At 42.5% G+C, this 24,156-nt stretch overlaps 1 protein-coding gene across 1 annotated transcript in view; it reads left to right on the top strand.

Annotated features, from left to right (window-relative positions):
- The window catches only part of CCDC39 (coiled-coil domain 39 molecular ruler complex subunit), a 141,337-nt gene that overhangs the window by 99,448 nt on the left and 17,733 nt on the right, over positions 1–24,156 (top strand). Inside the window, exon 17 of the mRNA XM_069213092.1 lies at positions 3,641–3,781. Within this exon, the coding sequence (XP_069069193.1) occupies positions 3,641–3,781 (141 nt within the window). The remainder of the gene's footprint in view (positions 1–3,640; positions 3,782–24,156) is intronic.

Genomic DNA, 24,156 nt, shown 5'->3' with positions numbered 1-24,156 from the left:
TCTGTGAGGACAGGCCCTGTTCCTCGGTGTAGGAGCTCGATTTCGGTTCTGAGGCCGGATGTTTCGGTATGGAAACTTTTTCGGCAGTCTTTTTCGGCTCCGAAGACACTTTTTAAATTTTCGGCATTCTGATCTCTCGATGCCAACGCATTTCGGTGCCACCCTCTCGGTGTCGAGATTGCTCCGACCCGATGTCTCTGGGTCGAGTCTGCTCTGTGCCGGTATCTCGACCGGAGTCTGATGACTTCGACACATGCATGCCCTTTTTCGGTGCCGATGCTCGGTCACCTATTTTTCGGGTTAAGCCATGGCCTGCTGGCAGTGGCGTCCCCTGGGCTTTAGCGGGTTTTCCGTGAGTTTTGTGTTGTGACGTCTTACTCACGGTTTTCGGCATCTGTTCGGGATCGACCTCGTCTGAGTCCGAATCCACGATGGAGAAGGTTTCTTCCTCTTCCTCCAAGTGTTGTTGTCCTGTCGGCGCCAACGCCATTTGTAGTCTTCTTGCTCTTCAGTCTCTTAAAGTCTTTCTCGACCGAAACGCTCGACAGGCCTCACAGGTATCCTCTTTGTGTTCTGGAGACAAACACAAATTACAGACCAGATGCTGATCTGTATAAGGATACTTGTTGTGACATTCGGGGCAGAAGCGGAATGGGGTCCGTTCCATTAGCCTTGAAGACGCATGTGGTCGGGCCGACCAGGCCCCGCCGGGGAATCGAAAACCCCGAAGGGCCACCGGAGCTCTTCAAAATTCGGTGTCGATCTGTTGTAACTAACCCGATACCGAACGCAAACAATACCGTCAAAGTTTCCAAGATTTTCACTAACTTTCTGAACCGAAACGCGGAGCGAAAAGGAACACGTCCGAACCCGATGGCGGAAAGAAAACAATCTAAGATGGAGTCGACGCCCATGCGCAATGGAGCCGAAAGGGGAGGAGTCCCTCAATCTCTTGACTCGAAAAAGACTTCTTCGAAGAAAAAAACAACTTGTAACACTCCGAGCCCAACACTAGATGGCGGGATGTGCACAGCATGTGTATCTGCAGCTACACATGCCATCGAACATATATATATATTTGTATAAAAATATCCGCAGAGCGGGGAGGCTTGGGTGGGTGTAAGGAATCTGCAGCTAGATAGAGTCTTTACCAGATACATTGTTAGCGAAGGTAAGTAACTTGTTCATCTGATAGAGACTTCTAGCTGCAGCTTCCTTACCTCAGAATAGATACCCAAGCTATAACCCATGGCGTTGGGTCTGAAGGAGATTTTTATACCAGGAAGTCCGGCAAGACAGAATGGGCAAAATGCCCCTCTCTTCACACCTGGCTATCCAGGCAGTAGTGTTTTGCAAAAGTGTGTGCAAGGAAGTCCATGTTGCCGCCTCACAGATGTCCACCACAGGTACACCACGTGCTAATGCAGTGGTAGCAGCTTTCCCCCTAGTAGAGTGAGCTCTCAAGCCCTCAGGAGGCTGCTTCTTTGCCAAAGCGTAGCAGATCTTTATACAGAGAATGACCCAGCGCAAAATGGATCATTTCTGTACTGCCGACCCTTCTTTGCACCAACGTACCCCACAAAGAGTGGGTTGTCCACCCGGAACTCTTTAGTGCGATCAAGATAGAACGATAATGCTCTTTTTGGGTCCAGCGATGGAGACGCTCCTCTTCCTTAGAGGGATGCGGTGGTGCAAAGAAGGTAGGCAGGGTGATATTTTGACCCAGATGGAAAGGGGTCACCACCTTGGGGAGGAAAGAGCCACGAGTTCTGAGAACCACTTTTTCAGGAAAGATCGTGAGATACGGCGGTTTGATGACAAAGCCTGTAGCTCACTCACTCTTCTGGCAGATGTAATTGCCACCAAAAAGGCTGTCTTAATAGTGAGCAGCCGAAGAGGACAGTTATGTAAGGGCTCAAAGGGAGCACACATAAGGAAGGTAAGAACCAGATTAAGGTCCCACTGGGGCATAACAAAAGGCACAGGCGGGAACAAATGCACAAGCCCTTTAAAAAATCTCTGTACTATAGGTGATTTAAACAAAGATGGTTGATCGGGCAACTAAAGAAAGGCCGATAAGGCTGCAAGATAGCCCTTGAGAGTCCCTAAGGAAGAACCCTGTTGGGCGATAGATAATGTAAACAAAAGGATATTAGACAGAGAAGAAGAAAGAGGATCAATAGACCTCTCTGTACAATATGAAACAAAACGTTTCCAACTGCAGGTGTAGATCGACTTAGTAGAGGGACGCCTGGCTGCCCGAATGACATCACAGACCTCGGGAGGGAGGTCATAAACCATCAACTGTCACCGCTCAGTCTCCACGCATGAAGGCACAGAGTTGTCGGGTTCGGGTGGAGAAACTTCCCTTGCTGCTGCGACAGAAGATCCTCCCGAAGAGGCAGCTTGATGGGAGGACCAATGCTCATTTTGAGAAGCTCTGGATACCAAACTCTCCATGCCCATTCCAGAGCCACTAGGATTTCTTGGGCCCGGTCGTTCTTGATTTTCTTGAGAACTCTGGGCAGAATTGGTATAGGTGGAAAGGCGTACAGGAGGCCTGAACTCCACTTGCGACGAAAAGTGTCGCCTAGCGATCACCCCCTTGGAAACTCCAACGCGCAAAAACTGCTGACATTGCGCGTTCTCTACGGAGGCGAACAGATCTAACCAAGGCTCTCCCCACTGCTGAAAGAGTCCTTGCGCCACCTCCGGATGGAGACACCTTTCGTGATCCTCTAAGCATTTTCGGCTGAGCTCGTCTGCCCTCAGCAGAATATTTCCGGATTCGAAGCTGACGCCAGGGAATTCAAAGGTAAGGAATCTGCAGCTAGATAGAGTCTCTACCAGATACCTCGTTACCGAAGGTAAGTAACTTGTTCTTCAGGTCGCACTAAACGAAAATATGTACAAGTGTTACTTCTGTCTTTTGACCCGATAAATCTCTACCCTTCATAGTAACCTCGCCTGCATCCTAACCTTGACACTAAACACATCCTTTGCAAATGTTTTACCTGATTTCCCTTACATTTGTTTGATGTCTCACTAATTGCTTTCCCAAACCTTTTGGGTTGTACTACGCGTAATGCAGACCGAATTCCTACACTTTAATCTAATTAACGATTTATCATTCTTTAAAAAAAAAAAAACAATAAAACTATAAACCGTGGATTTGGACATACTATGTCCAAATATTTGTTCTTTTTATTTTTATTTTCTATGAAATTAGCACTTCGGGATTGTTACACATGAGCAGAAAACTTTTGTTTATTAATGATTCGCCTGCCACAGCTTGGGTGCGTGGGGTAGATAATAGTTCAGCTTGCGATCAGTGCAGGAATGCCAAACAGCAGGGTTTTGCATTCATGTCTTCTTGCCTATTTTTAAGCTCCAAATATCGAGTTAGAGAAAAGTAAACAACTTCAATCGGTTAAATGAAATGCAAAACACCGAACTAAAAACCAAATACTTTTACCTACCCTATAAAAAAAATTACTTTTTTTTTTTTTTTTATAGTTTTGACACTTTAAAGGAGCCGGCAGTGCTCTGGTCATCATGGAAATAGTATGAAGTTACAGACTAAGCAAAAACATTTTATATTTTGCTATGATAACTTTAACGCTTTAATTTTTTCTTTTAGACCATGACAAATACACTTGACTGTATGTTGAAAGACGAGGCGTCAATTCAAGTCATGGTTGATGACAAGGTGGCTTATTCTACACAGTTGAATAAAGAAATAGAAGAGCAGAAACAAAAATTAGAAAGAGTAATGAAACAGGTAGGTACCGTAAAAAGAAGCCTACAGAGGGTATATCTATTACCTGTTGTACAGCACCTTTTTTTTCCTTCTAAATTCATTACTTTCTATAATTAATAACATACGCTTTGGGCTCCGGGGAGCCCTTCGCCCTCCCTATTTCAGGTGAACATGTTGAGTGCTTAGGAAATTCCAGTACCTAAAGATTGATTTTTACAGATGATGCAAGTTGAGCCAAGTAATCTGCATTTGATGAGTGCCAGAGCATGGTGGATAGTGAGGTTCCCTGCAACAGGAAGTGATGTCACTTAATTTTAATTAACCAATAATCAGGGGAGTAGCTGCTTGAAAGTTAGAATGAGGTGGTGTGGAAGCCTAGTAGGTGGTCATTAGGACATTGTCCTTGTCGATAGAGTAGAGAGAACGAAGCCTGTGTTAAAGTTTCGGTGTATTTGATATTTTTGTCTATTAATAACAAAGTGCAGAATGCAGATTCATTATCGATTTTACATGCGCATATTGACATGGTGTTAATGCATTTAAGACACATTTGCTATTATGGACTAGTGTGTTTTTCTGGCTTATGTTAACTAGGCCTCAATTTAGGCCGTTGACATCTTGTTCAAAATGGATGTCTCACCTTTCATGTACAATGTTCAATAATTCTGCAGCAGGCAGTCAAGCAGACATGTTTGCATATTTTCATTGACGTTGTTCTTGCTGTTGTTAAAGAAACTTTTCTACAGTTGTGTTGTCTTTGTCAAGACCTTTCAACGGACTCTCTCTGTTTCATTCAATCACAATAGCAAGTAGTTGTTCGTGTAACTAGTTGTCCTGCCATCTACGGCTGACATTAGCATAGAGTAGGTAGATTCAATATTCATATCAGGGGATAGTGTTAAGATGCTAAGCCAATATGGCATTTCATAAAATTGTTATCTATTTTCCATGTTGAGTGTGCAGGATTTGATGAGTTTATGTGCTGAATGTGTATATAAACCCTTGATTTTGTGGGTGAGCAAGATTGTTGCTGAGACTTTTCTGATAGTACCTTGCTTTTTAATTTTCCTGCTCATTTGAGACTTAGAATTACTTTGATTTTGCATGTACTCTGTATGTCCTATTAACTGAGAGCCTTCATGGCATTGACTTAATCTATTTGTATTTATGATTTCTGTACTACACATTTTGAAATTTTGTAATACAATTCCTGATCTAGAACTCAAACATTGAGTGGGCCCTTACTAAAGGGACTAGGTTTTGATATGTTTTGGGTGCCTTCTCTTGGGGACACATTGAATGATGAAATTGAGGTTTAACACCGTCTCTGATTCACCAACTTATGAGAGTACATTTGAGGTAATAATTTGGGTATAGAACTTTTGTGGTTCTCTGTGCCCACACTTGAATTGTTAAGTAGAATTTGATACCTGTAGACAAGATGTGATCCTATGAGAAGGGTTTCTGAAAAGTGTGTTGAGCTGCATGGATTTCATTCATTCTTAAGGATTTGTAGTTCGGCCCCTATCCCTAGGAAACCCTTGATTTCAACATCAGGTAGGTGGAAGACTTCCAAAATTGAATATAGTTCTTACAGCATCTTAAGCACATTATTTCTATTGCCAACAATGGCACAGCGTTGTTAGTTGACCGACTAAGGTAAGGTTATGTGATTTCTTTAGCAGAATACCCAAAGGTTCCAAGTTAAGCCTAAATATTTTACGGGCAATGCTTGATACGGGGAATTTAGAAGAGTCCATCTTAATATATTGATCTACATTGGCAAGAAACTAAATCAACCAATTAAACTTGCATTGATCAAAGACAACGGCAACTCAGTTTTGCTCCTTTTTTGCTCATTTCATAATGGAATGGAGCAAATCACTTTTTTAGGTTTCATTTCTTTTTATATAAGAAAAACACACAAACAACTATAAAACAGACATACCCACCAAAGGAAAACCTACCCAATGCAACTAATAAAAGCTCCTCACCCACCATTTCAGAAAGACTATTCAATTCCCTTCTTAGCATCAAAAACATTACACCTGTGGCCAATATATTCTTAGACTAAGAACTATAAAGGAGCACAAGGGTAGTAGGGGTGACTCGTGTCGCACTTCTAGGTAATACAACAAAAGTAATTACACAGGTAAGTAAACTAGAGCAAATTCTGGTGCAGCATGGACCCGTGCCTTACTACCCAAACGGCACACAGATGGGTATCAGAGTACCCAAGGATAAAATTAGAACAAATAGGCCACAGCACACAGACTATATTGTCCAATCATATGGTGGGGATGATAGATCCCTGGTAGTGCGTTTGAAGGTTTAGAAGAAGTAAACGGTAAAGAGAAATCTTGAGTCTTGTCAGTAGACGGTGTCCTTTATTTGTAGACGTTAGAAATCAAAGTGTCATCATGAAAAAACAGCCAACACGTGTTTCGTCACACAAGTGACTTCATCAAGGCTGCAAGGAAATGGTAAATGAGAGCAAACATTGGTATATATATATGCATGTGAAATCCAATAATGTGTTACTTGGTGACCAAGTCAATAAGGGTCCAAACACGATGCAGTGACTGGTGATTAGTGTCAGCATTTGCTTAAATGTGGCTATACATGGCCGAAGGGTTGTGAGAGGGACCGTTACTACAAAAATACATATTAAATATAGTGACTCAGTGTGAAGGTATGAATAAAATTGAAGGAAAAAGCTTATATGGATGGTGAGTATTTAAGTGTGAATAGGTGTGACTAGTGGAGTGGGACTAGAATAGATCAGGCATGAATATAGGTATACATAATAAACAAGAAAGATATAAACCAGGACATAGTCCGAAAGTCAAAGAGAAAAAGCCCCAATGAGGTAGGGGTATGTAATTCATACCTGGGCCGTGCGGCCAGAGTAGTAGAGAATAATCAGCTAAGTAGGCTGAAATAAAGAAAAGAATATCTGGGAGAAAAGAGAAAGGGATTAGATACGCAAAAGGCCTTCTAAGCGTGGGAAAAAGAGAATAAATAGTGTACATACCTTGTTAGGAAATTGTAACTAAGGGTAATGACACTGCCCGAGCAGCAACGGGTAGGTTGAGTGTTGATAACGTAGGTTGATCACGTAGATTGATAAAAGTATGAGAAGCCCTGATAAGCCTATGGTCAGACATATAAAGGTATTAAAACCAACATGAGAAACCATGGAAGCTAGAGTCATGTAACGGAAGTTATTATAACTGGAGCCATACGTGTAAGAGGTTAGGATACCAGTGTTAAAGTGGCTCTCAGGGAAACGAAAGGCAAGTCCGAGAAACAATGGAGAAACTCCTAAAGGTATCTAAAATTCACAAATAGTCAAAAGTAGCAGGGAGCCAGAGTCCAGAAAGGGCGCGCATTAAAGCAGCCAGAAATAGTGAGTAAGGTGAAGCTAGAGTGACTAAGAGACAGACAGAAGTTAAACCTTGGAAATAGGGTTGTAAATGGTGTGGGTTCCCGAGCAATAAATGCCAATAGTAGTGTTCATGACATGAAAGAGAGTGAATAGGTTCAAACGAGCGTGGCAGTAAATAATACGGTGTACATACCTTAATGAGATCATAAAACTAAGGGAAAAAATGGGGGGCTGCAAGAGCAGTAACGGGTAGATTGGGTGTTGATCACGTAGGTAGATACAGGTATGTGAGGCCCTGATAAGCCAAAAGTAAAGCCTATAGGGGTATAAAACACACATGAGAAAATTGGAAGCTAACGTGCATGTACAAAACGCAGCATTAATCTACCTAGAAACCTATGTGTGAGAGGTGGGGAAGCTAGGTTAATGATATAGCTCCCAGAGAGGAGCATGGCAAGTCTGAGAATCAATAGGTAAAACCCTAGAATTAGCTGACGTCGCAAAATGACAGAAATCACAAAGAGCCGGAATCTCATAGAAACGCGTACCCAAGTTGCCAAAGGCGCGTAATAAAAGCCGGTAATGGCGGTTAGGCAGGAAATGGTATAAAAAATTGACGTGATCGTGGTAGTTGTATCTTATGAGAAAGCACAAGTAATGGAGATGAGATGGCCAGAAGGGAGAAGAGGCCGAAGTTGAAGTGAAATACCTGGTAAGCGTCTGTACGGGAAGTAGTTAAGGAGCGACTGATGGTCGTGAGGATCAGCGCTCTTGTACTGTGAAGGCTGGGGATGTTAGAAATAGAAAAGGGACCAAAGAATATCGCCCGTGGACAATAATGGCGGCCATATTGAGTGTAAGGAAGGAAAGAATTGGCTAGATGGTAAAGAAAATTTAAAGGAACCTCAATGTTAGTGAAATGGGGGTCAATAGTGTTCAAACACTAAGGGGACAATAACAAGAGCTTAATAAGATTAATAGTAGAAAGCGGAGGGGAGGAAACACTAGAAAAGAATAAGGAAGAAGGGAAAGTTTAGTAGGAGCGTGGAGATTATATCAGGTATATGTGCAACGGTGGTTCAAGTGATATAATAGAACAACAGTTTAAATGGTGGAGGTAATATCAAAGATAAAAGTAAATGGTGCATGTGACAGATTGTGCACCTAATTGATCATCAATGTTTATAAATAAAACAGACGAAATATCTGTACATGTCAAGACCACTGTACATGAATACAACAGCAATGGTGCTTCCAAATTACAAAAATAAACTGAAGTCATAAAACTCGATAGAGACATATATACATGAATACATGGTTAACTCATTTAGAACGAAGCAAAAAAAAAAAACAAATATAGGGAACACAGTAATGTCAATGTACTAGGTGTTGGAGTTCCACCTATCGAAGTGTACATAAGTGAATGGGATGCAACGTCAGATACAGAGACAGATTAAAGTGTTTATGCCAAAAAGGAGTGCAATTCATGGTCAGTGTTGAGGCCTAGTTCAACAGCACGGAGTTTTATGATCCATTTAGCCTCGCATTTTCGCAGGTCCCTGGTTCTATCTCCCCCTCTTGGTGAGTTGGGGACCTGAGTTATGCCATGGAATCTAACCCTTGGGAGGTCGTTTTCTCCATGCACAGTGTTGAAGTGAACAGCAAGGGGATAGTTAGTATTGACATTTCTGATAGCCCTGATATGCTCCTGGATACGTTCCTTTAGTGGGCGTATGGAGCTCCCAATGTAGATCAAACCACACACGCATATCAGGCAGTAAACAGTATATCTCGTGTTGCAATTGATGAAAGTCCTGATGTGATATGTTCTTCCGGTGTTGAAGGAAAAGGAAGTAGTTTTGTTGAGGGCTAGCTGGCAAGATATGCAGCAGCCACATTTGTAGAAACCATGTGGTTTCTCTGGCAACCAACCCAAAGGTCGTATGGGAGTGGAAGGACAGAGAAAACTGGGGCACAGGATGTTCCTGAGTGTACGGCCCCTGCTGTGCACAATGGTGGGTGAGTCACCAATAGAGTCTTTGAGACCCGTGTCCAACATTAGCAAGTGCCAATGTTTTCTGAGAATGCGCAGTATAGTCTTGCTCGCAGGGCTGTATTGGGTAATGAAAGAAACCGGTCTTTTGTTAGAGGGCTTCTTTGTGCCAGGATTAGGAGGGCTTTTTATTAGTAAATCGTGTTGGTTTTTGTTAGAAATGCGATTGCTAGCTCTCGAGATAAGTTTAGTAGGGTAGCCTCTAGCTCGAAAACGATTGGTAAGATTCTTGAGTTCCTGCTTAAAGACACCAGTATCGGTGCAGTTGCGTCGAATTCTGACCATTTCTCCATATGGGATGGCCCTGATTTGTGTAAGGGGATGAGCGCTCTGTGCATGCAGAATTGAATTGCAGGCAGTGGGTTTCCTGTAGAGTCTGGACATGATCTTATTGCCGGTAGTGTACAGTAAAAGATCCAAGAACTCAATTTGAGTGGTGTCAATCTTGTGAGTGAATGTTAAGTTAAACTCATTAGTATTGAGGTGTTCAATGAGTAGGTGAAGATCAGGGATGTTGCCAGTCCAAATGGCAAGAATATCATCAATGTATCTCCCCCAGTAGAGGATGTGTTGGGTGAACAGTGTTGGACAGTTGGTCCAGAGATGTACTTTTTCAAATTGGCCCATGTATAGATTGGCATATGATGGGGAGAACTTAGCTCCCATGGCTACACCTTGACATTGTCGAAACCACCTGCCATCATGTAGAAATACATTGTTTTCTAGCACTAGTCGTGTGAGGTCAAGTAGCATGTTCGTATGTTCAAACAATGTGGCATCACGGGCACTAAGTGTAGATTGGAGCATTTCTAGACCCTTTTCTAGGGGAATGGATGTATAGAGAGAGCTAACGTCAAGGCAGACAAACGTACAGTCATTTGTCCATTCAATGTCTTCCAGTTGACACAACAGATCCCTGGTGTCCTGTATGTACGAGGGTAGGTTACGTACCAAGGGTTGGAGGAAAGAGTCAATGTACTCAGAGATATGTTCAGTGGGTGAACCTATCCCAGAGATAATCGGTCTCCCTGGAGGAAAGCCCCCTGATTTGTGGATCTTAGGTAGGATGTATATGCAGGGTGCACGTGGAGCCTCAGTATACAAAAACCTGTATTCTAAGTCCGTGAGAAGGCAAAGGTTCTTCCAAGCCGTAAGTTTGGTTTTAATCAATTTGGTGATATCCGGGAGAGGGTTGGTTGGAACCAAAGTGTATGCCTGTGTGTCAAGGAGTTGTCTATTGATTTCAGCAATGTAGTCAGTCTTGTCCATAATGACAACGTTACCCCCTTTGTCAGCCTCCCTGATGACTATATCTGTGTAGGAGGAGAGTTTCTGCAGTGCTCGAAGTTCATTAGGGATGAGATTTTTGTTTGGTCTATGGGAACTCGTGTACGTCTTATCCTCTAAGGAGAAAAGTTCAGTGCTGACAGCTTTATAAAAGACGTCGATGTTATTATCTGGAGGTAAGGTGGGGACAAACATGGATCTGGGTTTAAGCCCACTGTCAACTTCCAAGTTAGGTGTGATGTTGAGTTCTGTCAGTAGTTCATCGAAGCTTAGTAATGCCGAGGATGTATTGTCAAGGGAGAGAACCGTATGGATGTCTTGCAAGTCCCTAATAGATTGATTGCAGGTAGGTAACGAGGTACGAACAGTTTTGTAAATGTCAGGTTTGTTTTGAAAAAATTTCTTCAGTTTGAGATTGCGTATAAACTTAAAGAGATCTATATGTATAGTAGTATAGTCAGGTAGAGAAGTGGGACAGAAGCCCAGACCTTTTTTCAAAACATTTATTTCATGTACAGATAGTTGTAAGCTGGAAAGATTCATAACCTGTACAGTTTCTTCTGCAAGATTAGAGGTAAGTTGTTGGGAGTGATCTCTCAGGATCTCTGGGTTTTTGCAGTTGAGCGAGTTGTCATGCCCTCCCTGGTGTTTGGTATTGTGTTTCCTGCCCCCCCTACGTGTGGGTTTGCGTTTATGCCTGACCTGTTGTAATTCTGTTGTAATCCCTTTCTGTACCGGCCAAGTTCCTCTAAAAAAGAACTTGACTGTTGGGTTGTATTTTGTGGAAGTGTGCTAGCAGAGGACCCTTCCGCAGGTGATTCCCCGCAGTCACTGGATAGGTTGGAGATGTCAGATAAGCTACCCAAGGTGGAACCAGCAGGCGTGTTGGATTTGGTGTGTTTATTGCCAGATTCTCTATTAACCTGATCAAATTTTCGTGCGAAAGTATATATCCTGCCATTGGTGTAGTCATTGTCATCTCTGACCAGTTTACGCATTTTTTTGTCTTTTATGTATAGTTGATACCCCGTGAGTATCTCCCTCATTATAGCGTAGTTCTTGTCAGTGGCTTCAGGGAGGTTGAGATTCTTAATCTCCTCCTCCAGGGATGTAATGTCCTGTAGTAGTTTGTTACGTTTTCTATCAGCATGTTTGATCAGAATGTTAATCATGCTAAAGGAAGTGGAGGAAATAAGGTGTTCCCATTCCCCAAGTAAGTCGGGGTCTAGGTCCTCAAAGGATGGAAATATAATCACACGTAGTCCTCTAGGGACTTGCTTTAGTTCTAAGTAGCGTTTAAGAGTGGTGATGTCCCACCAGCGGGCTAGCTCCTGTTTTCTCAATCTTTCTAGTTTGATAAATTTCTTAGACTAATCGACACCCTGTAAATACACTGCAGTATTGAGAAGGCCAATTACTGTCAGCTTCCTCAGTCATGTCAGCCTCTGTATTCTCAATTCAGGTAATAAAATTCTGAGGTTCACATCTTAGTCAATATCCACTGTGGGTAAGGGCATTGTAGGACAGTTTGTCATGGCCCAGTACCCTCAAAAGCCTCTCTCGCTACATTTAAGTTGTCTGGGCCTCGCGCCTTACCCAATTGTGAAACGATCCCTTGTATAGCAATCAGCAGTAGGTGTAAGATAGTTTTCAACCGGTCAAGGTGTAGAAGGTATGATATCAGTGCTGGGCAAACCAGGATTATCATCTCAGGGCATTTCTTCATCTTGCTTCCTGAAGCATACTTACTCCCCCCTAAGATGTCTGTTCAGTACCTCTCCATGTCTGAACATTTTGATAAAAAAATGCAGAAGTGGACCTGTCCTCCACATTCCCTTCAACAGTCGTGGGTTTCTTATAGTCTAGAGAGTTGTTCTTAACCACTGGTCTGGAGACCCATGGGTGTCCACGACGCCTACTCAGGAGATCCACTAGTGCTTAGAAAATGAAATAACATTAACAGGTTAATATGGTGTATTCAATAAAGGAGCAAAATGTACAATTGAAAATGTAAAACATTTTTTAAATGTGAAGGATTTTTAACCTTGGAGACTAAAAATTAACTTGGTATCTTTGGATTCATGTGTCGGAGCAGAGCAAGTACATCAACCAGAATATAGTATGAACAATGAGTCAACCCAAATGCATTTAGAAAAGCTCCAAACTACTCATTAATATTAAAATATTACATTTTTTATATTAGTTCGTGAATTATAACATTACATCATTTAAGTTTTGATGAATATATATTTCTGTATCTTTGTGTATTTTGGGGTTCAAATCATCAAAATTGTTTAGGTTGGGGTATCTGGATTCCAATATTGACTTGGTGAGAGTCCCCAGATTCCACAAATGATTCAGTTGAGATCCCTGGATTCCAGTAATGATTAAGTTGGAGTCAACTGAAGTCAAAAGATTAAGAACCACTAGTCGAGAGAGTGTAGTCGTGCCATGGTGTAATGCCATTCATAAATGGATTATTGCATCTTTCCTTTGGGCATGTCTAGTGTAGTTTGGACTGACCTAAATTTGTTATTATCCAAGGTGATCCCTAGATCTTCTTTCCAGTGTTTCTAGAGTTTTTTAAGAATTTCCTATGAAGTGCATGAGGTCTCTAGTTGCTCACTTCTTTACCACCAGATGCAATTCCTAGTGTCTTATTTGCATATCATGGAAGAGTTCTGTCCCAGATACCTACATATGACTTGATGGAACTCGGGTAAAGTAGATCTTTCAGCCTAAAGTAACCCCTTCCCTTCAAAGTACCAGGAGGGTTCTGTCCCTTCCAAGGGAAAAGGCCACATTGCCAAATATTGGGGTGAGAGGATAACGGAGTGTGGTCAAGTGGGCCTCACTTGGCAATTGGTCCCAATTATCAAAGTAATTCTTGTGGATGGACATATATACAGATTTCACCCTTATTGGTTTTGCGGGGCATGAGACCCAGGCGTCTTTACCTACTGGTTGATTGGCCAAATTTTGTTCTGTTCTATAAAGGACCAGAGTTTAACCGTTTATACTCAGTGTTTCTATAATTTACCTAAGGTGGGCATGCTTGATAATAGTGTATAAGGTGAGGCATCTCCAGTCCCCCTGTTTAGAGGGTTTAGTAGATTGCTTTCTAAGCAGCTTGGAAGGCCATAGTGTTGAATAGCACCTGAAGTTGAGAAATGTGACTCTGTTTTAGAGTCACTGGAAGGGCCTGAAAAGTATAAAGGATCTTGGGTAGATTAATCATTTTCAGGGTCCACTATCTGACCCACCCAAGAGCATGTGGTGACACCACAATCGACTCCCAGCCCCAGCTGCTCACAATGAAGCCAAGAAATTCTCTGCAGCTCAGGTGCATAGATTTGTGTTCAACCGAAGACCCAAATGCCAGAGGCCAAATGTATCCAATGAAAGGGAGTGAAAACTTGTAGTTGCTTCAGACGTCTAGTGGCTCCAGCCAGGATTTTTTAATTCAGGTGGGTTAACCCAGAAGCCAATGACTCTCTCAAAGCTCATGAACTCAGACAGGGTCACATTGGGTATTATTAGAAAGCTATCACCAAGTGCCAGGAGCTCAAACATATCTATTGGGAAGTGGATAATCTTGAACAAGGGTTGTCTTCAATTTTCTGTAAGAGTGGTTCCAGGGTGAGCATAAAGAGCAGGGGAGAGGACACCAATGACATGTCCCTCTGAATCATGACCCATTCGGAGTGCTGCCAATGTAGCTTATTTACCCTAATTTAAGACAATGGTGCTTCATAGTGAATGCAAGGTGTCTCACATTGTGTCCCAGTCCACTGGGTCAAAGCTTTCTAAGAGGAGGACAATGTCTCTCCCTCTCTTTCATACTAAATCAATGAGGTTCAATGCCTTTTTTGGTATTACTGCCTGCAATGATTCCTCAAATCAACCCTGTTCAATCTGTGAGCACCAGAAATGGTGTATCCTCATCTAGCTTGTTAGCCATGGCTATGGTGCACATTTTCACGTCAATATTCAGTAGTGAAATAGGGCAATATGAGCCAGAAAGAGAGGGGACCTTGCCCAGTTTCACAATTAATTAAATTGCCGACTTTGATATGGGCAAAGTAATTCCTCTGTTCATAAGAAAGCAATCAAATAATCTAGTTAACCGGGTGTATAGTTGTGGTGCAAAGATCTTAAAAGAATGGCTGAGAAGCAATCTAAGCCGAATAAGTTGGCCAGCTTTAGGTATCCAGTCTCCTTCAGCACATCCCAATTGGCAGCGAAATACATACCTGTACATACAAGTTTCGGTGGGTCACAGAGATTTAAATAATTATTTGTGAGGCAAGTTTCAGACGCATTCATAGTTGATAATGCCTCACAAAGGGCTTATAAAACTCTTAATTTTTCCTTCCTACATACCTCAAACCACGCCTTTTCATATAGAATTTCTGAAACATAGCTGTGCTTGGGTGTGCTTGCAGCTTACTTGTCAGGAACATGCTTGCCTTGTTATCTCTTTCATCAAACTTTTTGCTGAACTTTGTTAAACTTTGTTAAGATGTATTTGTCTTTGCTGTGCTCAATAGTATGAACCTTCCTCCTTAGGCTTTTAAGCTCCTGCCATGTCCTTCTGGAACAGTTAGACTTATGTCTGTCCTCTGCGCTCATTACCTCCCTGGGCTGGCCAGGAGTTCCCATCTCATTGATTTGAGATGAGATGAACAGCATTCTGTATCAGGGTGCCATATATCTCTGCTTTTATTGCATCTCAGACTATACATTTGCCTTCCTCCTCTGTGCCATTAAGTGCAGTATATGCCACTTTCTGTTTCTGAACTATATATATAATTGTTGCATCTTGCAGAAGTGAATGATTATGCCCCAAGAACTTCTGTATCCTGAAGTTCCCACAGATGGTAAGTTCACTGTCCCTAGTATTAGTCTATAATCTGATATTGTTTATGGTGCTTGATGCTCTGATTTTAGAATATTCAGAAGCTGCTTATCCACTAAAAGGTAATCTATCCTAGTTTGTGCTTTCAGCTGCTGAAATGTGTGAGTAATCCACACCTAAGGAGTAGCAATGGGGCCAATCATCAATCGGACAAAAATCCTGTAGCTTTTTCTTCCTACTGTAATTAACTCAGGCCCCTGCACCTCTGTTGACAGCAATCCCACTGTGCAGGCATTATTTGGCTAATATAATCAAGGGGCCTCTTTCCTCCTGTCCCTGATGTGGGGTGTAGATAGAGGGAAGGGTGAGTATATTTGCAGTAAATGACCCATTCACTATTATTCACTGACTGCCTCTCCTTGTCTCATCTGACACCAGCCTCTGTGGAGGATTAGAGTGCTTTTATCAGTATCCCCACTCCTCCCGATGTCCTACAAGAGGAACCATAATATCGTAGGGTGAAAGGATAGAATCTCATTTTTCTCTGATCCTCAAGGAGGGGATGCATGTCCAGAAGAAAGCATACATTTGTTCGCAGATCAGCTACCTCATTGAGAATATGCAAGTATTTAACTGGGCTCTAGAGACATCTGGCCTTATAAAATAGCCTTTAACCTTATTGTGACATGTAAGTGGTCCTGAGCAGACAAACCCTGTTCTGGCACTAATGAGGCTGTAGGCCAGTATGAATTATAAACCAATGTAACTTCTGTTAACAACCCACATAACTTGAATTAAACATTAGAGTTCCAATTTACTAATCTGAGAAGGATGCACTCCACCCACCCACCACATGCAGAAAAGCGTGTCAAGGGTTATCCTACATTCAGCCTCTTCCCCTCAGTCAGTATACCCTATCTGCCTTTTCCAGAAATTTGTCCTGTTTAGAGATTGGAGTAAAAAAAGGTATCAGGGAACTAACAGGCTCCAGTCCCTCAGGCCTTCAGTTCATTGTTGGCATGCTCAATCTACCTTCTGTAGTTAGTTAGTTCAGCTTTATTTCAATTAAAAACCATAAAAGCACATACACACATTTCCAGTTATATATCAGCTTCATAACCATCGATACAATGATCAGTAAAAGCATTTAATATTGTAAAAATTGATACACAGTGAGATCCATAAAATTACAAAATAAAACCCCATTCATTAGTTTTAACCCTATTCATCTTTGGTTTAAAAATTCAAGCCCCTATTTTTCCTTATAAGCAGCACTGCATATAAATATCTAAAAGAACAAAGACTAAAGGTGGAGAAGTCTCAGTTTACAGGACTCTCAACCCATCTTGATGTTTCCCAAAGCCCAAATTACAACTCCGTGGACGAATTCACTCTTTCCTTGAACCGGCGTTAGCTAGACAACAGAACATGCTATGCGCAAGATTCTCCTTTACATTTTAAAGTGCAGTTTTCCTCATCACCAGTGGGACTGTCCAGTTTCCATTGCACTGTGATGGAATTAGTAGAAAGAGTACCAAAACAAAACTTCTTATGCAAGGTTTTTGCCAGTTTGTGCTGCACATTATCCATGTACATTTCAAATCTTACGTTAGGTTTAACAGACAATAACTGCACAGACAACTTGCCCATTCTTGGGCTATGTTGAAGCCTATTCGATATATAATCCAATACATTTGTTTCAAGAGAGGTTTGAAATGGGCAGTCAACAAATGTGGGTCAGTCCAAAAAAGTAGCTAAACCCAACTAAACAAGCCAAGTTAAACATAACGGGGCCATTAGAGTATAGCGTGTTTGTCTATCCTCATGAGTTCCGTTAGCCACTCCTTGTAGTAGACAAGTTCTTGCGTAGCCCACAGCCTTACCCAGAAGAGCAAGTGCCTAAAGGCAGCCAGGTGTTCAATTCTCTTAATTCTTAAATATTGATACACTGGAATTACAGGAGTACACCTAAGAAAGTGTAATAGTGTGGTTAGGAAGTTGTTCCCCCTCCACCCCCCAACAGACAGCTTACCTAGATTATGCATTCACCACAATTCTGCTCCATAAAGTGCTGCTGTTTGAGTCTTATACGTATATCCCTCTAGTAACGGAGAAACTGCCTTGGGTATAGAGGCTTGGTGTTTCATTAAAACAGCCATGGAGCTTTGGGTAAGGACTATCTTGGATTTGTTTGTTTGGGGATTCCATGACAGTTTGGAATTCAGTGTTGCACCAAGATAGCTGAAATTATTTACATGCTCTAATTGTTGCTCTTTCACTACCATATTCCTTTTAAAAGCCATATATGTTTGCTTTCCCTGCTTTAGAGCCTGGGCTTCTGTTAGACAAAATCAGTCTCTGGTCCTATTTGTAGCTACTGCCTTTGGTTAACAGGATTTCAGTGATCAGTTTTAATACCTTACCTTTCTCTAAGATCACTGAGGATAAGTCCTGACAAAGTTGAATATGCGCTTGCTGTACAAGATTGGGCCTCCTTGTCTCGCATCGGTCATGACTGAGTCTTTTTCGGAGAAGAAATGGACTCTCATCAAAATGTCAGGCAGAAAGTTTGATGACATCAAGGCCACCCCTTGTGCTTTATCAGTTTGTATCTGATTATCCAAGCAGCACTCCCAGAGTTAGTCAAAGAGATTCAGCAGGTACTTGGTAGTGTCCTGTCCCTCTACACCCTGTGGTATGCTTCAGATACAAATGTTATTATGCCTAGTATAATTCTCTTAGTCTTTGCTGTTCGTGTGTAGGGGTGCTCGTGTTCTAGTTGAAACATGCAGACCTGGAGGCACATACACTTGCCAACCTTTTCATTCATATTTTCTTCCACACCGTGAATCCTGGATCCCACGTATGAAACATTTCTCTGGAGGTCCTTCAGGTCACTGAGCTGATAGTTTATATCTGTGCCAGGACATCACAGCTCCACTTCCTCCAGTTGCTTCATCTCTCTCCATTGCACCCTTCTCACCTTCAGTTTTATGGGAGGCTCTGTGCTGTCTCTTCCTCCCGTCATGATGGCAAATGAGTAGTTCCACACATATCCCTGGTGCAGGGACTCTCTTCCACAGGAGGGAAGTACAAGGGGGGTTAAGGTGTCCTCCTGCCTCAGCTAGCAACAGCCAGGTGTGAGTTGCATCCGTGTCTCACCCTGTTCTCTCTCAGGGTTTTGTGTTTGACGATCTTCTTGTGATATCCAGGCCACAACGGGACAGATAAAGCACAGGAGGCCCATCTACATCAAAGTCTGCTTTCTCATAGCACACACACAGGTTCAGTAGAAAGCACCTGTTGAATGAGTCCCGTCCCATGTTAATTGATGTCTCCTGTGGTACTTTGGTAACCCCCTATGTTACCTGTCAAAAAAGTCTAGTAATAATATCAGGTCTGCAACGGTGAGTCCTCGCTCTCAGCCACCCAATACACCAGCCCTGCTGTTTACTTCCCTCACTTCACCACTCTAATGTCCATCCGGGGGCTGACTACCAAGGCCAGGAGCACTCTTCTGCAGAATGTGTTCCACGTTGGACCTTAAATGTGCTTTTTTGGCTTTTATGGCACTCAGCATAGTTTAAACTAGCCTTGCCAGCACACTTGCTGTCCATACCAATGGGTGGTCTCCAGGCATCTGGCCTGCCTCAAGTCTGCTTCCACAGCTTCATTCCATGTGAGCTGTATGCCAGCAAGACACACTTCAGCTGCTTCACCCCAACCCCCATCCCTCTATTTGACTGGTTTGCCGTCTCCGATGTGACAAACTCTCTGTCAGTTATGGAACGAGGCCGAAGGGATAACCCCATCTCTGCCATTGTATGCAATAGCTCTTCAGCACACCTAATACTAGGCCACTTCTCTGGCTGGTAATACAGCAGAGGCCAAACGGGACCCAGAGATCAGGCGACAGCCATCTTCATATACTTGGCTATGGCCCCATCAGTAAAACTCCCTTTTTCTTGATCAAAACATGGGTTTTTGGTTGTGCTTACATAGCAACATATGAAGGACATACATTTCCCTAATTTTTCATGTGCACAAAAGAATTTCAGGCAAAATCAATGTGTTCTATTTTTTCTTACTTTCTGAAATAGCATAAGTGTGCTAAATCGCTCGTATTACAATGTATTAGCAGTAAACAAGTTGTATCATTTCAGCAGTGCTTCCACAGTCCACTATGAAAGTATTTGGACTATGACCACCTTTCTTTGCTCTTTTAGTATACAGGTGATTTGCCCTCTTTTTGCAATGTTTCTGTACTCCAGGTGATCAAAGGTGTTAAGGCTGCTAAAAGTTCACATGGGACGAGTTGGTAGGGGTTGCTTTTGTCCATATTTTGCAAGCCAATATCAAAGACAGGTAGTTTGCATTTATAGTAAAGTTGAAGGATGGAAACCGGGCCATAGACCAGTAGGAAGGTCAGCAATGTGAGCTTAAAGTTGTGGTGCCTCTGATGTTTTTAGTAGTTTGCCAGGAAAGGATGGTAAGTGAAGACATGATAGTTGGCCAGGTCAACACATTTTGAAGGCGATTTCTAGAGCAGTGGATTTTCCCAATATACAGGTATGAGGCCACTGGAGAGGGCTGCATTGGTAACGTGTTGGCATGGAGGAACATTTAGCTTGGAGGGAGAGTCAGTACTGTCTGATCATTGGTGAAGGTTGGAGAAAGGATTCATGAGAAATAAGGCGTGTAGGTTGGAATTTAAACTGTGCAGTTAATGTTTCTACCTATAAAGTAATTCAAGATTATCCATCAACCGAAATTAGACAGATGTTGCCATCAACCGGTTGTTTCATTTTCCAATTAATCAAAATAGTTTACCTCATATTACGGCACTAATAATCCATGTTTCCATTCTCTACCACCTTTGCCAGCTAAAATCATTAATCAAAATAACATTGGTTCCTGGTTCCAGGTTCAACTCCCAAATTGTAGGCAAACAGGCTACTAACTATTCCCAGACTTCATCGAAATGTTCATTAATTTATTAATATCAATGCATAAGTAATTTTGGTTAGAGGATATTGTGCATTCCTTTTTGCATTAAATGGTTCTGAGTATCTCTATGAGGTTTCGTTCTTCCTTTCTAGTATTTACCATGGGTTGTAAATACCAGCAATAAGGCTAGTATTTTAAATCCTGCTTCGGAGGGACTGAGATCATAGCCCCACAAAAAGTAGCCAGTGGCTACTTGGCAATAAAGGAATGAATTATAAAGAAGTGTCAGAGTGGGGGACAAGGATACGCTGAATTTGTAAATTTATTTAATTACTTTCTCCATGTGCACAGACCATCTCTGCCTTCCCTTGAGGTGTAAAGGGTAGATCCTCCATATCACTTATACACCCTTACTGATTTAGCTTTGGATACCACCAACTAGTGAAACCAGACAATGCCTCAACAAGGATTAAAGCTCCTCAGTTCCCAGCCCAGCAGTCCGAGGGTCATATTTGTCTACTGGTATTACTTCCAGAGCTTGCCAGGTTTGCTTGGATATATTTACTGTTAGAAATGGGTTTTTTGGTTGGCAGTCAGGTTACCCTCTGTCCAAGCAAAAACCCTCTCTCTAGTCAGGGTAAGTCACACACAATCCAAGATTATCCTGCGCCCACCCTCTGGTAGCTTGGCACGAGCAGTCAGGCTTAACTTAGAAGGCAATGTGTAAAGTATTTGTGCAATAAAGCATACAATACCACCATATAGAACCACAAAAATACACCACACAGTGTTTAGAAAAATATATAATATTTATCAGGATAATTGTAGGTCAAAACGAATAAAGTTGCAATGTGAATTTGTAGAGATATCACTGAAAAGTGATATAAAGTGTCTTAAGTCTTTAAAAAGTAAACAAAGTCTCTTTCAAGCACAAAGTACCTGGTTTGGAGTGGAAAATGTCCTCAGAGGGCCACAGAAGAAGAGATACGTGGAAAAATGGTGTGTACGTTGATTTCTCCCCAGCACACACAGACTTGCGTCGTTATTTTTTACGCGGGGAAGTCGTGCGTCGTTTTCCGGCGCGCGGACAGTCTCTTTCTGTGGATCACGGGGATTACCAGATGTCCCGGGTCTGTGCCTGGATTCTCCTGCTTGTTTTCCGGCAGCGCGTCGTTCTGCTGGGCTGTGCGTCGAAGTTTCGCTCTCACGGCAGGCGTCTCGTCGATTTCTCCTCTGGAAGTCAGGCGGCGTTGTCCTTGCGAGGCCGTGCGTCAAAATTCCGGTCGTCCCGAAGGCGTCGCGTCGATCAGCGTCGGCGTGCGGTGTTTTTCTCGCCGCGGAACAAGCTTTGCGGCGAAAATTTCGCCGCACGAAGCGTCCAAGTGAAAAAGAGAAGTCTTTTTGGTCCTGAGACTTCAGGGAACAAGAGGCAAGCTCTATCCAAGCCCTTGGAGAGCACTTTCACGGCCAGACAAGAGTTCAGCAAGGCAGCAGGGCAACAGCAAGGCAGCAGTCCTTTGTAGAATGCAGTCAGGTGAGTCCTTTAGGCAGCCAGGCAGTTCTTCTTGGCAGGATGCAGGTTCTGGTTCAGGTTTCTTCTCCAGCAAGTGTCTGATGAGGTAGGGCAGAGGCCCTGTTTTATACCCAAATGTGCCTTTGAAGTGAGGGAGACTTCAAAGAGTGGCTAAGAAGTGCACCAGGTCCCCTTTCAGTTCAATCCTGTCTGCCACGGTCCCAGTAGGGGGTGTGGCAGTCCTTTGTGTGAGAGCAGGCCCTCCACCCTCCCAGCCCAGGAAGCCCCATTCAAAATGCAGATGTATGCAAGTGAGGCTGAGTACCCTGTGTTTGGGGTGTGTCTGAGTGAATGCACAAGGAGCTGTCAACCAAGCCCAGCCAGACGTGGATTGTAAGGCACAGAAAGATTTAAGTGTTAAGAAATGCTCACTTTCTAAAAGTGGCATTTCTAGAATAGTAATATTAAATCCAACTTCACCAGTCAGCAGGATTTGATATTACCATTCTGGCCATACTAAATATGACCTTCTTACTCCTTTCAGATCAGCAGCTACCACTTCAATACTGTATGAGGGTAGCCCCAATGTTAGCTTATGAAGGGAGCAGGCCTCACAGTAGTGCAAAAACGAATTTAGGAGTTTTACACTACCAGGATATGTAAACTACACAGGTACATGTCCTGCCTTTCACCCACACAGCACCCTGCTTTAGGGGTTACCTAGGGCACACATTAGAGGTGACTTATATGTGGAGAAAGGGGAGGTTTAAGCTTGGCAAGTACTTTTAAATGCCAAGTCGAGGTGACAGTGAAACTGCACACACAGGCCTTGCAATGGCAGGCCTGAGACAAGGAAAAGGGACTACTTAAGTGGTTGGCACAACCAGTGCTGCAGGCCCACTAGTAGCATTCAATCTACAGGCCCTAGGCACATAGAGTGCACATTACTGGGGACTTATAAGTAAATTAAATAGTCCAATCAGGTATGATTCAAGGTTACCATGTTTTAAGGGAGAGAGCATATGCACTTTAGCACTGGTTAGCAGTGGTAAAGTGTGCAGAGTCTAAAAGCCAGCAAAAACAGTGTCCAAAAAGTGGAGGGAGGCAGGCAAAAAGTTAGGGGTGACCACCCTAAGGCTGTCGGGTCTAACATTTACCATTATGTTTTTCTCAAAGGCTCGTCAGTCACTCAATGACATTTCTCTGGTTTATTTGTAGCTAATGCATGATTTACACTGACCAACTCAAAATCAGGCTTTGTAGGACAGCAGTCTCAAACTTTTCTTGTATTTTTATGCTGACCATCTTTCAAAAGCCCTATTCCGAGCAGGTGATTCATATAATGTGATATAAGTTTGCTTTGCTTCCACAGCTTATCTTTGGGATCAGGGTTTTCGGAGGTTCCCATTGTTCATTTTTTGAAGGAACATAAGCCCCCTTCAGACCTCTATTCTGTAAACCATTCCTGACCGCACGTCGTATTAATGGCATGCGCCAGGCAAAAGACACAATCCCACTTCCAGGCACCCAGTGGGCTTTGTCTTTGAAATCAGGACTTCACTCCCTTTTGTGAGGTCTTTTAGGATGTTTGTTAACATCCAAGGCCCTCCCAGGGTTTAATATGTACATCCCGCCTCAAGGCTTAATGGTGGTGATTGACAGATGTATTGGGTCTTTCATTATCAAGCTTTATGTTGCATATTTGGATGAATTTGCAGCACTGCAGCAGCCATTTTCTTGCTTCATAATTTTCAGTGTCTAACCATATTGACTACTTGGATTGCCTTGGTGAGTTTTCGGTTGTGGTACTTAGTTTAGACAGTTGTTTCCATGGACTTCCATTCTATATCCGTGAGACTATGCTGTATTTGCAGCAAATGTTCTTTGTTTCATATTAAAGAGTGGAGGTTGTTGTGATGTCTTTGGAGTAGCATTTTTCATAGCACATCGTTATGGCAATAGATGTTGCTTTGTTTCTCTTTCAAAGCAGCCAAGTTTAAGTTTTGCCAAATTTAGACAATGACAGAATCACTTCAGCATGGATTGAATTATACCTATTCCATGTGTAAAAAGCATTTTCTGCTAAGTGCTGTGTTGTACAAATAAACCATGCACTTCTGCTGTCCATCTTGAACTTGTTTTGTTAACTTGCCTCCTCATACCAGACCAGACCAGACAGCATTTGCTCTGTCTGTTAAGGGACCTTAAATGCATGTATGTGGTACTTTTGTAGTGCAGACGCAGCAGGGTAACAACAGTGTCTTGAGACCTTACACTGCTTCATCTCTGTTTGTACCTATTCTGTTGTTGAGGGAAGCATGCATTGCTGCCTTCAATGCTACACCTGTTT

This window comes from Pleurodeles waltl, chromosome 11 (assembly GCF_031143425.1).
Source record: "Pleurodeles waltl isolate 20211129_DDA chromosome 11, aPleWal1.hap1.20221129, whole genome shotgun sequence".
NCBI lineage: Eukaryota > Metazoa > Chordata > Amphibia > Caudata > Salamandridae > Pleurodeles > Pleurodeles waltl.
This window is presented reverse-complemented; position numbering and strand designations above follow the sequence as displayed.